The sequence below is a fragment of the Canis lupus genome, chromosome 37 (genome assembly GCF_048164855.1).
Source record: "Canis lupus baileyi chromosome 37, mCanLup2.hap1, whole genome shotgun sequence".
In the NCBI taxonomy this organism is placed as follows: domain Eukaryota; kingdom Metazoa; phylum Chordata; class Mammalia; order Carnivora; family Canidae; genus Canis; species Canis lupus.
The window spans coordinates 16,844,468-16,859,293 of record NC_132874.1 but is presented as its reverse complement, the minus strand read 5'-3'; the positions used below and the strand labels follow the sequence as shown (position 1 = coordinate 16,859,293).

The 14,826-nt window shown below is 37.5% G+C and overlaps 1 protein-coding gene across 4 annotated transcripts in view; it reads right to left on the bottom strand.

Moving 5' to 3' along the window:
- The window catches only part of LOC140626176 (orofacial cleft 1 candidate gene 1 protein-like), a 187,607-nt gene that overhangs the window by 63,733 nt on the left and 109,048 nt on the right, over positions 1–14,826 (bottom strand). For 3 of the 4 annotated variants that reach the window (XM_072813781.1, XM_072813780.1, XM_072813782.1), the window contains 2 exons: positions 13,570–13,693; positions 10,816–11,049 (listed from right to left, as the gene is read on the bottom strand). In XM_072813781.1, coding sequence (XP_072669882.1) covers positions 10,816–11,049; positions 13,570–13,693 — 358 coding nt within the window. Of the gene's footprint in view, positions 1–7,007; positions 7,075–10,815; positions 11,050–13,569; positions 13,694–14,826 lie in introns of those variants that run through there. The other variant, XM_072813783.1, reaches the window with a different exon arrangement.

Below are 14,826 nucleotides of genomic sequence, written 5' to 3'. Positions count from 1 at the left end.
TAAATATTAACTAGTTGATAGACTTCCTACAATTCTATAGATACGTGAAAGAGTCTGATAGTACAGTGAGTCTACATAGGGTTTTCTCTGGAGCTTCTGAGCCCTATAAGTGCCCTACAACCTAAACCCACCTACCTACAACATGGCTACTCCAGAGATTTAGAAGAGCCATACCTTATGTCAGTTATGCCAGATTTACACGTTGAATTCTCAAAGGTGAAAATCTATCATTGCTTCTTCTTTCCCACTGGAAAAAAGGGACTATTCACTGTCACCAGTTCTTCATGAGCCCATGGATTCATGTAGTAGGGCTGTCATAGCAAAGTACCACAGGCTGGGTGGCTTAAACAAAAGAAATTCATTCTACCATGGTTCTGGAGGCTGGAAGTCCATGGTCAAGGTGCTGGTAGGGCTTATTTCTTCTGAGGCTTCTCTCCTTGTCTTGTCTCCCCCACGTTGGTCTTCCATTGGTGTGTATTTGTGCCGTAATCCCCCTTTCTTATAAAGACAGCAACCATTTTGGATTAAGGCCCACCCTTTTGACCTCATTTTAACTCCTTTAAAGACCCTATCTCCAAATGCAGTCACCTTCTGAAGTTCTGGGATTTATGGCCTCAGCATATAAATGGTGGGGATGCACGAGGGTGCAAAATTCAGTCCATAACGGCCCCCTCTCTATCCACCCTCGTCTCCTATATCTACCTTCCTATACACCCATAGCATAACTAAAGGACAAGCCATTTAATACAAGATCCAAATGCCTTTTGGGTGACTCAAAGCTGAATTTAGAAATAAAAAGGTTCTTTTTTTTCCCCTTTAAGCACACAAGATCTAATTTATAAAAGCTACCCATGCAATTTAAAGAAAGAGTCCTGACTCTATCCTTCCAGCTCTTGATATAGTATTTGGTCACATGAGGAACTAAATAAATAAGTTCTTCAATTACTTATTGCTGCAAAAATTAGTGACTGAAAACAACATTTTACTATATCTACCATTTCTGTGGCTCAAAAAAAGAGGCATGATTCAGCAGAGTGACCCATCTACTCCACAGAGCATTGGCTGGGGCCACTTGATGCTATTTAACTGGTGGCTGGGCTCAACTGGAGGGTTCTCTCACAGACCAAGCACTGCAGCAAAGACAAATGAAAGGCCAGGCCCTGCTCAAGAGCTCTTTCTCATATAGTCACTGGGCTTCACCTTCTGGTCTCTCTAGCAAGGGAGATTTTTAGGAATTCTTTTACACAGCACCTCTCAAGGATCTAAGAGCATGGCTTCCCATAGGACAGGAAGTGAAGCTGCCAATCTTTTAAAGTCTTTCAAAGCCAGAACTTATACCTAGAAACTGACAGCATCACTTCCATCACATTCCAATGGATAAGCAGTCACAAACTTCTCCCCTCCTCAGATTCAAGAAGAGGAAACAGAGATCTCACTTTTCAGTAGAGGGAAGAGCTAAGAAGTTTTGGCCATCTTTAAAATATAACAATGGCTTATTGGTAACTGAATAGACAACAATATGTAAAATATATTATGCAATAAGAGTAAAATTAATCTATTTGGCCATGTACATTGCAGTGACCTTTGACTAACCCAGCAACTTCCATCTGAATTAACACCAAACATGAAAGATTTCCAATAACTCAAGCAAGCTAATGTGAATTCCAAAATGCTACTCACCAGGTTTTCATATTTTTTAACTCTTTTATTACTTGGAGTTTTCCTAACTTTGAAGTGCTTATTTATTTATTTTCTAAACCTACTTTTCATTTGCACAGTGAATGAATAATTTAACCAACTTAGGTTAGATGGTAATGACTAATAAAAGGATGATAAATATGTATGCAATTAATGCAGCTCCAGAACAGGAGTACATGCTTGCTGAGAGCTAGAGTTTTATGTAAACTTTTTCAAATTCTATGGTTTTCTTAATAAAGAGCTTATAGTTGTGTTCTATAATTAGGTCAAATAGAGCTATTTTCACTTAGAAACATCAAAAATAATCTGGAGAAATATTTGGTTGGTCTTTAAAATAATCACGTTTATAGTTGATATAACATCAAACAGGTGCATTCAGACAGGTCCTATGCATGCCCAAGTACCCTGAAAATTCTCAGAAGGCATTCCACTTGAGAATGAGCTTTGTTGACTTTGCTCATGCTTCAGAGAAGAGAGTTTATGAGCTCACTCCTCTCTCTAGATAATGTTTGCCTAAAATATTGCTTTTATATATTAAAGAAGGAAGAAAACAAACATGAAATTGTAAAACTATAAAACATTGATGTTTATTTTCTTACTCATTACCAGCAATGGGCTCCCCATTTATAAGTAATGTGAAAGTAGTATCTCTTCCTCTGCATTGATTTCCTTTTTCTCCATCAGATCTACCTGTTTTAGAAGCTACTGTTACCAAGATTTAACTCTTAAGATAATCTTGACATCTCCTTGTACTCATTTTTTAAAGACTGAATTCACATTAAACCTGTTGCATATCTATAACTAGAGTTTCACATTTCATTTCCTTTTTTTTAAGAAGCTTCTTTTGAATACTAAGTACAAGTACTGTGTGCTTTGAACAAACACACCAATAAATATGGTATGGCTTCTGTCCTCAAACACGTGAAATCTTGTTGAAGCTCATTCACGTGTATAAACAATAGCAAAAGTTATTGAGTTTTGGGACTTGAAGGATAGGCAGGCATTAACATTGGAAACAAATATCCAATGGCACATCAAACTTGTAGGATATCTAGAACTCATGTACAGCTTGTGCAAAGAGTGTGCTTGTGTACATAATGGGAAGTTGGCTGTATGTAATGAGGGTAAAGACCATGGACAGAGGCTGAGGCCACATTACCAGGGTCTCTGAATTCATGGCAAGGACTCTGATTTATCTTAAGAGCAATGGGAAGTCAACAGATGTTTCAAAAGGAGAGTGTTGGAGTAATACGATGAAAAGACCACTTTCACTAATGATGACCAAAGGAACACTGGTGATGCCCCTGGGGTTAATGGAAAGCCATTTTTGGAGCTAGAAAGGAGATGAATATCCAGAGTTATAGAATAAGGAGTTCATTGCCAACATTGCCCTGCTAAGATTTTACCTAACTAGCATTATTTCTCCATAATGCAGATTCTCATCTGTAAAATAGAAATGTTAATGTCTACTTCCTTTATTTCTTTTGGGGTTAAATGCCATAATATTAGTGAAGACTGTAAACACTACCTTGATCTGAAATACTTCACCGATTTTAGAAGGGGAAGATTTAGGGTATAGATGTTGTTCACAATCGCTCATTCATCTTTTGGAACAATATAGTCATGGACATGTTAGAAATAACAACATATTTTAGTTAGCCAAAACTTCATCTTAGGCATATATTTGTGGTTTATTTTTCATTTTTTTTAGAGCCGGTTTGTTCTTAATTTTAAAAGACTTTTGTCCTTGAAGCACGTCGGCCCTGAGCTGCAGTATGACATTTACCCTAGACCACGACCCTATTGGTGGTAAATAACATTGTAAAATCAACAAGGTTGGGTTTCTTGTGATGATTATTTTGTGGAGTTCACAGAGGCGTAGAGAGATTAGATGACTGCTCTAAGTCACATTGCTAAGGAGGTTTTGAAACAAAATTCAATTCAAGGCAAAGAGCACACGCTTAACCACCATCCTCCACACCTTGGTCCCCTGTATTTATTCTTTATATTCAAATACACAAGAACATTTTCTCTGATAGTCTTTCCAAAAGATTTTTTTGTGGTTAAGATGTATTTTATTTGCCTTAAACCAAAGAAAAAGCCTCATCCAGTCACAAATAAGTGCAGAGCAGATCTTCTTGAAAGTAAGAGACTAATAAATGTCTGCCCAATGTGAATCCATCATGTAGAAAGAAGCCTGTGTTGTCACATTCTGTCCCATGATCTTCCTTTACCTATAGCTTCTTCCCTATAGTGTGCTTTTTTAAATACCATCCAATCAAACGATGGCATAGGTCTGAAATATCCTCAGATTGCCACAACTTACTGTAAGACACATTATTTTTTGCCTTTAAAGTAGTATTCATAAAATTTCATCATTCACACACTGACATGTGATTCAAAAAACAGATGTTCTTATCAAATAAAATGGGGTTAAGTACCATCAAAATTGAGTGATTTTCCCCCTGTTGGTGACACAGACACTCAATCCAAGACATGTTTTTATTTTCTTTGCGGTGTAGGGTAATGTGAAAAATGAAATATGTAAGCCCAAATTGAAGGAAACCATGGTCTTAATGGAATCATTAGAGAAATTGTTCCAGAATGCTACATCCTTCCAGAAATAACAACCCTGTAATGTCAGCAAATTTGGAGTCAGCATGGGTTACCTGCTCCACACAGACAGCCTGGTCATGTTTGTTAGAGCTGCCTGAGGCTTAGCCCAACCTAAGCACATGACCTTTCAGAACTTTTTTTTTTTTTAATTCATTAATCAATGTTCCTTGCCTGAATTTTGCTCGTTTTGCTTCTTTAACCTATTATTTGTACCCTTTGTTTTTAAGTTGGCCAATCCCTGTACTCAATGAAAATGAGAATCACAGGCATAGCAGTTTTGTCTAATAATTAACAAACTGTTGGAACACCTGGGTGGCTCAGTGGTTGAGTGTCTGCTTTGGGCTTGGATTGTGATCCCAGAGTCCTGGGATCAAGTCCTACATCAGGCTCCCTACACAGAGCCTGCTTCTCCCTCTGCCTGTGTCTCTGGCTCTCTCTCTCTTGTCTCTCACAAATAAATAAAATCTTTTTAAAAAAATTAAGAAATTGTTCTTTCAGCTCAGATACTATGCCAAAGTACAATAATATTTTTGTCATATTTAAATATCATATTGAACAATGACATATTTTAAATGATAATGTAAAAACAGTTATAATCATCACAATTCTTAATTTGTGACTTCACATTTTAAAAAGTAGTTTAGTATATTTCCTATTTCAATTTTCTATATAGCACTAAAGATTCCACATGTATTTATCTGCATAGATTAGAATATTAGAAACCCAGTACAACTGAAGAGTAAAACTTTTCATCAAATTTTCAAAGGATCGGTCAGATTTCCGAATAAGATTTTCCTTATTTAATGGTTTTCTATAGCACTGTTTTCTATAGTTTCTCATCTTTGTAATTGTAAATAGGATTGATTCCCAAACATATATGAATAATTTCAATCAGTGCTTCCAAACTGTGGCATACATATCTTGTGAAAGAAGAGATGTCTTAGTCCCAACCCTTGCTTCAACTTTGAGTTCATTAGTTGGAAAAATAATCATTTAATTATACAAATTATATAATCATTTATTCTTTCTCCTGCTACTCAAAAGCTCTTAATTGCCTAATATTTTATTAAAATTGAATAAAAAAGGCAGAATGTTTATTTAATATTCCTTTGGAAAATTATAAAACATTTCAAATATAGAAAATTCAAAAGAATAACACAAGGTAGCTTTAGTTCTTTCATTCTTCCTTGTTCTTGAAACATATTCCTTGTTTGTTCTTTGAGCAAGTTTCTATAAAGGCTATATTGGTTATGGGTTGAATTATGTCCCCCAAAAGAAGATATATTGAAATCCTAACCCCCAGAGTCTCTAGAATTTGATGGGATTTGGAAATAGGCTCTTTGTAGATTTAACCAAGGTAAGATGAGGTTATTAGGGTTGGCCTTTCCTCATGACAGTTTTAGGAAGCTAATATAATATTTTTGGTCAAAACTGTTCCTATTCACTTGAGAACATCCCCTGCCCCGACTCTTGAGTGATAGATTAGGTAACTATCGTCTTCGATTTTCTCCCAGGACCCTAAATACATTGTTCTATTGTCGTCAGTCCTCCACTACTGCCATCTGCAGCTCCATCACTATGTGTCCACCCGTGGATTGATTTTACTTTGTCCTGTTCATAATGTGTGCCCCCTTCATCTGAGAGCTGGGTCTTCTGGCAAATCTGGGAAATTAATAGCTGTTATGTCTTTGTGTAGTGTTTATTCCCTCTTCCTCTCTATTCTCTGCCTCCAGAAATATTATGAGATGTGTGTTAGACCTTCTCTTCTAAATCTTTTCAAATTACTTCACCTTTTCATCTCTTTATCTCCTAGTGCTGCAGTCCAGGCAAGATTAGAGGGTCTAATCTATATAATATATCTTTTAAATTTTTAATTTCAGCCACTATATATTTTCCATTACAGGAATTCTATTGCTAGGTTAACAGGAGAAATAAAATTTTGAGCAGAGCATAGAGAAAGGGAAATTTCATTATATTTCCCTCTATTGGTGGGCAGATTTTTTTTTGTCCAATCTATCCTTTCTGGATTAGTCTTAGATATCCTAGTTTGATCCAGGAGACCTTCTTTCAAAACTCCATGCCTAATGGGCCCAAGGCCTCATCTCCTGAATGGTTATTGAAATCCAAAGCTTTAGATACCCAAGATTGATCACTTCCCCTGTCCCAGGGCAGCAACAGCTCCAGTTAACTTACTGCCTTGTCTGGTTTTCAATTTCCTCTTCATTTCTGATAACTAAGGAGATTCTTTTCTCTCTTGAGTGTTCATCTATGCATCTGAAGGCCATTGGCTCATATCTTATCTAGAATTTCCAGGCTTATAGAACCTAATCTGAAAAAAAAAATCTATGCCTTTGACTCCTGATTCTGACAGAATGGTAGACTAAGACAATCTGAATATTAAACTTAGTGCATCATCCTGCCAAAACTGAAAGACAAAAGGCAGATTTTTTTTGGAGTAGACCTTCTCAAAGATCCTAGCCTATGTGCTGTTAATGAACATGATCAACAAAAAACGAAGGGCATGCTTTCTATTTGAAAGATTTCCAGGATAAATGTCAAAAGACAAAGAGGTTCCAAATATCTCTACCAAGGAATTACTCAAAATCATCAGGCAAACTGAACCTAAGTTTAAAATACATAATTTAATTTAATATGATTCTTAACAGTAATGCAAATGAGGAGGGAGTTGTTCTTACCCCATTTACATGAGAGGACTGAAGCTCAGACTTGTCAGTCATCTAAGTGTGTGATCACCTCCACCTTGCAATACAGGAAAACTAGTGTTAAGATGTGGAATTATTTAGACAAAATTCAAGTGGTAGTACCTGGAAGTAGTCTTGTGGATGTTGGGGGTGATACTACCTTTGGGCTTACCAATATATTCGCTGCCTCTCTTAGGAGACTTCTCAAACCCTATACACAAACTTTTCACCTTCACCTTCAAGAACTTACCTCCTGGCACAGCCTGATGCCAAAGGGAAGCCAGCCCTGGTGCTGTAACCTTGTACCCCCTCATTCTAAGATCCATTCGCCACGTAACCTTACAGGTGGGAAATGCAGGCACTTACTTCTTCAGCAGATTTGGTTGCCTCTGTAATTAAAACTTGCCCTTCCTTTGGGGCAATGGCTTCTCAGTCCCTCCTCTCTGCATGAGAATAGATGACCATCTCCTGCCAGTTAGCACTAAGATGCCCTGCGTCCCCAAAAGACCTTATGAAGCCAATTTCTCCTGTTTATGGAGTTACAATGGAGATGACCCTGTCTTAGACCTGCATTTTAAAAGTGATGGCATGAACATCCGAAATGTCCCTATATCAACTGCATAGGCAATGCACACTTATGCGCATTTACGCGCATTGTGTATGTGCATTCCTATTATTAAAAATCGTATTTCGGGAGAACTTGCTGTTTTAACTGTCAGCCTCCCACAGATTCTAGCAGAGTGACTGGCAGGCAGAATTGTGTGGTTAGTGAAAATTTTGCTGTTATTGGGTAGAACCCAATGGAACGAACAGGACTTTGAGCAACAGCATTTTTATTCTGAAATCAAACAGCCTCAGATGACTACTCTTTCCTGTCAAGTTCTGGAGGTTTCGGTGCCTTTCTTGTTTCTGTTTTTGTCCTGAATTTTGTACTTCTCTTATATACACTGAATGTGAAATAGCCTAGTGCATTTCTTTAGGGATCTGGGATTTTGTTAGGTGATACCAAGGGATGGATGTAATTCTGTGACATTTTGTCAGGCTGTTAAAGAGTAAATTTTCCTTGGCTGTGGCAGGAGGTAATTATTTTTGTTTGTTTGCTTCTGACACAGGGGAAGAAAATTTGGGGTTGTTATTTCAACTGTTCTAGGATACTTTTTGTTCTTTTTGGCAGGCAGGGGGAAAAATGCATTTTACTACTGAAAGAAGGACCAGCCTCTGCTTTCCTCTACAGACTCAATGCACTTTTTAGCACTGAACATTTTTGCCACATCAGCCACGTAGTGGTTTTGCCCCTGTCCCTGAAAGTGTCCCTTAGTGCATTTCTTCATCTCTCCTGGCATTTGATCTGTAGCATATTCTGTTATCATGCGTGGAATATTCTCAAAGCAAACACAGCAATATATGTGGCTTCTGCACTCAGAGCTCACGCTCTGATAGCAAGAGCCAGGGATGAGCAACTACACGAATAAGAACAATAATAAAAACACTTTCTGTTGCCTTTTAACATAAAACAGTTATTGATGCAGATGGCTCGAGACAGCAAGCTCCTTAAATGACATATTCTGTAGCCTAACTCCATGCTTTAAAATTTCAGGTATTTAATTAAAATGTACCAAAAGAGTATAACTGCTCACTAGGTACTGATTGAATTCTTTAAAAAAAAAAAAAAAAAAAACTAAAATTTTAAGTCACACCACATTTCGGGAAAATTCTCTGAGGTGAAAGGTGAGAACCAAGACCTCAGCTCAGGGGCTGAATTATGCCAGCTGTGCATCCTCAAGGTCTGATGTCATAGAGGCAGTGGGTTCCCCCAGCAAAAATGTCCTCTCAATCCAACCCTAGACTAACCTCTTTCACAGGATCCCAGCCTTCACAAGGTTGTTAGGATCTGTCATTAGAGGGGGAAAAAAATTAACCAACATTGTTCTCAAGCACAGGTCAGTTGAAAGCTACTTGCCATAGAAACATCTCTTATATATATTAAAATGGAAGTCCACTGGGTAAAAATGTATGGGCTTCATCATCAAAGAAACAGAATAATTATAACAATGATAATAAAAGAAACCACTGGATTCTTACTATACAATGGCACTGTGGATTTTCACAAGTATTCTCTTAGTCATTTTTCACAATAAGTCTGCTAAGCAGGTATTATTTATCCCCATCTCACAGCTGAGTCAACTGAGTTCTGATTCCCTAGTAAATGTTGTCATCCAGGATTCCTTCTAGCTTACGGAGAATGCCATCCTAGGAAGAGTTTAGGTCTCTGTCTTAAAGAGATGTCTGGTGTTAACACTGCAGTCAGCATTACCAGTTCTCCAAACCGCATCACAAGTAGATCGTGGATACATCTTAAGATGAAACTGTGACTTTCACTGAATGTCCAGTTACTACTACATGGCTCCCAGCAGCAGGCGGGCTTTGCTTTTTGCTTTTAACCCCTACTAACTTCCAAACAGAGAGGTCATCTGACACTCTGCGCTTATTCAGTGGTGTGGCTTTCATGAATACTAGGTCTTTTCTATTTCTTAAAATTCACTACAGAGTTGCTGCTCATTCAAAAACAAAAATAAAAACCAAACAAACAAACAACAAGAACCAAAACACTGTCTGTCCTCGAGGGGCTTAGACATGTAAAAAATAAAATTTGCAAAAACAATAATAATAATAATAAGGTTGATAATTTTCTTCTTGGACCCTACAAGTAAATAATTAATGGCCTCCTAGGTTTGTATTTATAGATCTACTATACAGAATGGCTCATTTTTTTTATGACTTTACTTCTCGTCTTAATTTTTCCATTGGTCAGAATAAATACAATACACTATCTGAAGAGTATATTCATGTGAATAATACATTACAACCCTTAATGAAACACCACATGCTAAAATTAATTAAAAGCATACCTTTTAGCACAAAACCTAAGGGGAAATGGGGAGAGAGAACACACTTCTATCTATTTGAGAGAGAAATTAGTCTTTTTCTTAAGTAGCACTCTGTGATACCTATATTGACTCTCAAGATGTTTGTTTTACTCATTCAACTTAATAGTATAAAGGGCAAATATACATTTGTGAACATGTGCTCATGCCCAGCATCTAATGCACCAGCATGTAAGTAGGGTCCCAGGATTAAACCAACCCCCTTTCTTTTTATTGGGCTGGAGTTCCCTGGAACATGCCCCAGAAGAAACTGAGCCTTCCCTCTCTGCTTCCAAAGGTAACTTGAAGATCTCCAACCCTGCTTCTCATCCCTGGTCTCTCTTTAATCTTACCCACCTCTTCCTTCCTTACTCAGCATCATCTTTTCTGGAATCCCTTTGCATGATAAACACATTCCCCCTATACCCATGGTATACTTTCTGAACATTCCCTCCAACTTCTTTTCCAACCTAAAGCTTGTTTGTCACCTACAATCAGTGTCCCTGGCTGCCCACACATGTACATAGGTACTACACACCAAATAACATGAATCATTAAGCGCTCAGCACACAAATCCTAAAAAAGGTGAAGAAGTATCCCAAGCACCCACATTATACGTTCTTGATAAATAAAGATAGCATTTCCATTTTACACTGGACTTAGGGTATCCATTTATGGGTCACAACACATGCCTAGTGGGCGCTTACTGAGTATTTGCTGAATGAATGAATGAATGAATGAATGAATGAAATCCTTTCTGTTTACTACAAAGTTGAATATCTAAAGCTACACCAATAGGGATGAAAAAGATGGACAGATAGGAAGTATGGGGAAGCTATATAGAAAGTGATATTTGTGCAGAAAGACCAGCTTACCACATAAAGGCTTTCATGGAAGTATAGCCCCACATCATAAAAGTTTCCATCGTGCCTCATTGGGTGGGTTCTGGTCTTCAGCTGCTCTGTTTGCCTCCACTGCAAGACACAGCCACTTGGTCGACGAAGCAAGGACACTCTGAGGAGGTAAGAGCCTTGGGGAGTCTTGTTCTTGAGGCCTCTTACGCATTTTATCTGTATTTGAAGACACTCAGGTGCCTGACCCTGCTCAACCTAAAAACAAGACAGGTCTTTGAAACATGCAGGAACTGGGTAGCACCACACAATTAGCCACAGTGTGCTTCTTGGGAGTGGGGGGGAAATGGACAATTATTTTCACTCAACCTGTAATTGTCAGGTATTAGCAATGATAACAGAGGAGGACACACGATATGTAATTAGGAGGTCAAAAGGCAAGCCTGCCAATTATGCCAGGGAAAGTTTAGCCAGTTTTAAAGCATGGTATGTTAATGATCTGTGACATCAGAAACCATTCATCTATTATAATAAGATAAAATTAACAAGAAACCAATATTCTAAAAACCACACATCATGCCTCTTTCAGATATCTGGGATGGAGACCATGGGCAGTGAGCTTCAAACTCTGAGTCTGAAAGGCAACAGCTCTTACCTCAGACACTAACCACAGACCATGTGACACTGTAGGAGAGGAAACATTTTTTTCTTCTACGCTTCAAGATCTTCGCTGGACTACAAATTAAACTTACATGAAACAGATTAACAGAAGAAAGAAGCCAAAGTTGTATTAATGCACAACGACACCCAGTAGTGACAGCCAGACCTATGGAAAGGACCGTGGCAAGCAGTTTTTATACGTTTTAGGAAGAGAGACAATAAATTTGTGAGAAATTGACAGGATAAGGAAAACAGGTGTTTGAGAGTTTTAATTAGGAAGAAATTCTAAGCAAAATTGGGGCTGAGGTAGTAGATTAGTAAAAAAAGTAAATCAATAACAAGGTTTCTACAGCTTTCTTCACTTCAAAGTTCCAATCTCTGGTGATAAGGACATCTCTTCACATCTTAGTACAGAGAGGGCACCTTTCATATGGGAGATGCATTTCCTGTGTTCAGGGGGACAGAGGAGGGGCTGAGTGGTCTTGCGCTGGCTGTTTCTCAAGTAGTTTCAATTTCAGATAATCAATGTGCCACTGTGGCACATTTTGGGCAGCTTGCCCTTGGCCCCTATACCAGGTTGATGAGGGAAACATAGAGGAGGTCAGACAAATACCTCATCTGATACATACTTTTACTCAATTTCAACAAGAGGTCAACCTGCCCCATCAGCTTCAAATGAGAGTAAAAAGATAAAATAGGGGGTAGCATTTGTATGCACTTTCACCTACAATGTAGCATACATTGTATGTAACCAAAGAACACGATTCAAGAATATTTTATGGGGCATTTGAATTTCATTGCTTACCTTCAGCTGACAGAAATAGGCCATTTTCATTTTTAGTAAGTGCTGGAAAGTTTATACAATTTGATAAGGTTTTTAATGGACTTGTTTCAGATTAAATAAAAATTAAACTGGGATTATTAATAACTCAAATGTCATTAAGTCATGTTTTCTATACTCACAAGTCCCAAATAGTCTTCAGAATAATTTGACCTCCAAGAATTCTCTATTACATTGTGCTTTAAGCAAAAAATAATGTCGTTTTTGGAAGCAGGTTACTCTCTTGGAGTTAGTAGCACTATCCATTAATCTGCAGCCAACAGTAAGTACTTATTAATCCTGCCTAGACTTTATTTTGTGGGTGTTAATATATATTCCCATATAGACAGTATGCTTCTGGAATCAAATCACTGTTAAATAAATAGTGAAAGTTGCTAAACTCCTTTTGTTTTTTCATATAAGTCATACTTAAAAGCTCATCAGAATAACAATTATTTTTGTTTAATTAGAAAATCTTAATTAACAATAACGACTTAACCTTAATATTTTGGTTTCCAAAAATATTTTAAAAATTAACACCGTGTGAATAAATAAGACAATCTCTTTAAACCTCAAGGCAGGATTACTGATGCAGGCAGACCCAGTTATTAAACACATTCTAAATTAAACGCCTCTATGAATTTTATACTGAAATATGTTGTGATAGTTTTGCATGCCAAATGTGACATTTTGTATTTTAGATTCATCTTCTGTAGTAATTTTGGAAATGTCATACAAACAAAGATTTTGTCATTTACCAATGGAATTACTATGCATGGCCGCTTAGCCATCTCTTCGCTGGCTCTTGTGGTTGTTTCAAGTCAGCAAGCCATAAAAAATCTTTATCTCTCTGAAACACAGCAATTTGGAAGATAATCGAATGGTGACCAGGGGGCAGAAATGCCAGTCTGAGGAATTATACCACAATCTCTCTTGCATTTACAACCTTCCTCAAAGCGAGTGTCAGATGAGTAGGAAAAGGAAGACAGAAGATTCATCAAATCTCAAACCTTGTCTCATTTGCATGGTGGCAGCTCAGCCTCATTGTCTAGTGAGAACCCAGCCTGGCACCATGGACACCGTTTTGAGGAATTCCTATGGCCCTACTGCTGAGAATTTTAGCCATTCTATCTTAGCATAGAGTTCTGCTCAAAAATATTTACTAAGAGCTGCCCAAGCTCTTTTTCTCCAGAAGGGCCCACAGGAGGAAAAAGCACACCAGGAAAGTGAGTCGATAACAACTGATCTCATCACTTAACATTTTGCAGCAGAGAAAAAGTTTGTCAGGAGAGCCTCACCTGCCAGCAAGGTCCTGCTGCTCCCTTTGATTCATGAGTTACTTCTGGGAGGGTGCGGAGCTGGGCTGCGCTGTCTTCTCTACAGTCGTTTAGGTCTGCAATTAATGGTTGACTTGGCACTCTGCTGCGGTTACCAGAAGAGGGGAGATAAAAGGAATAGGAATCGACAATGGGCATAATGAAAAGGGTTGCCTTTGGAAACACAGCACAATTTGATGTTTTCCTTAAACATTGTGTCAGATTAACTGAGTATTAGATAAATGCCACATTACCACCATTGATTAAAGTTGGAGAGATGAGTAGCTTTTGAAATGGCAGCTTATAAAATACAAGACTCACTATATCCAATGCAGATCTCCCAACAGTGAAAATGTGGCTCGTTTCAGAAAAGACCAGAAGATCAAATATTTGGTAAGCCCTTTTGGTACTTCATTTTCTACCCCCATCCTCCAATCTTATTTAAAACAAACAAACAAAAAACCTCTGGAGTGAAGGAATTTTTTAAATAGATAAATAGCTGATGTATGACATAAACTTCATTTTTTTTTTTTTTTTTTTTTTTGCAATGATCAGGGATTAAGAGCTATTTCTACCCTCAAAGTGATCCCCAGGCTTTTTTTTTCCTGCTATTAACATTTAGTGACTTTACTTGAGCTTCTTTTTTACTGACTATTTATTTATTTATTTATTTTTATTATTATTTTTTTTTAAGCTTCACGAGTCCTAACAACATTCTCCTGCTTTCCCATATTCATTTGAATTAGGAAGGATCTTATATTTCACTTCTCCTGACTTCAGCTTAATTCCATCAGCAGGGCCATCTGTGACAATGACTGTACCCCCACCAGAGGAATGGCCTTTTTGGATCTCACAGCTGATTTAGTTTCTGGTGATAGAAATGATTTCCCTTAATTTGGTTAGAGCTACATTGACACAAGGGTTCATTAGGACACCCATTTGCTGGCAATTCAATCTCAAATTAAATACACTTTGTTGTAAATTTTATTACTTTTAAACTGTATCTATTGTCTTTAATGGCCCTATTATACAGTTATGAAGGTAAACAGATTTCATTAGTAAACATCAAACATGTTATCTTAACCAGAAGGGAATGGTTTCCTCAGTTTCTTTCTTTGTTCTCTTAGCAAGCATTGTAAGGCACTCATGAAATATCCTAAAAACTTAATCTAAATAATCAGATGCTGAATTCATGATTATCATCCTAAAGAGAAAAAAAAAAAAAGATCTTTAGTTGCA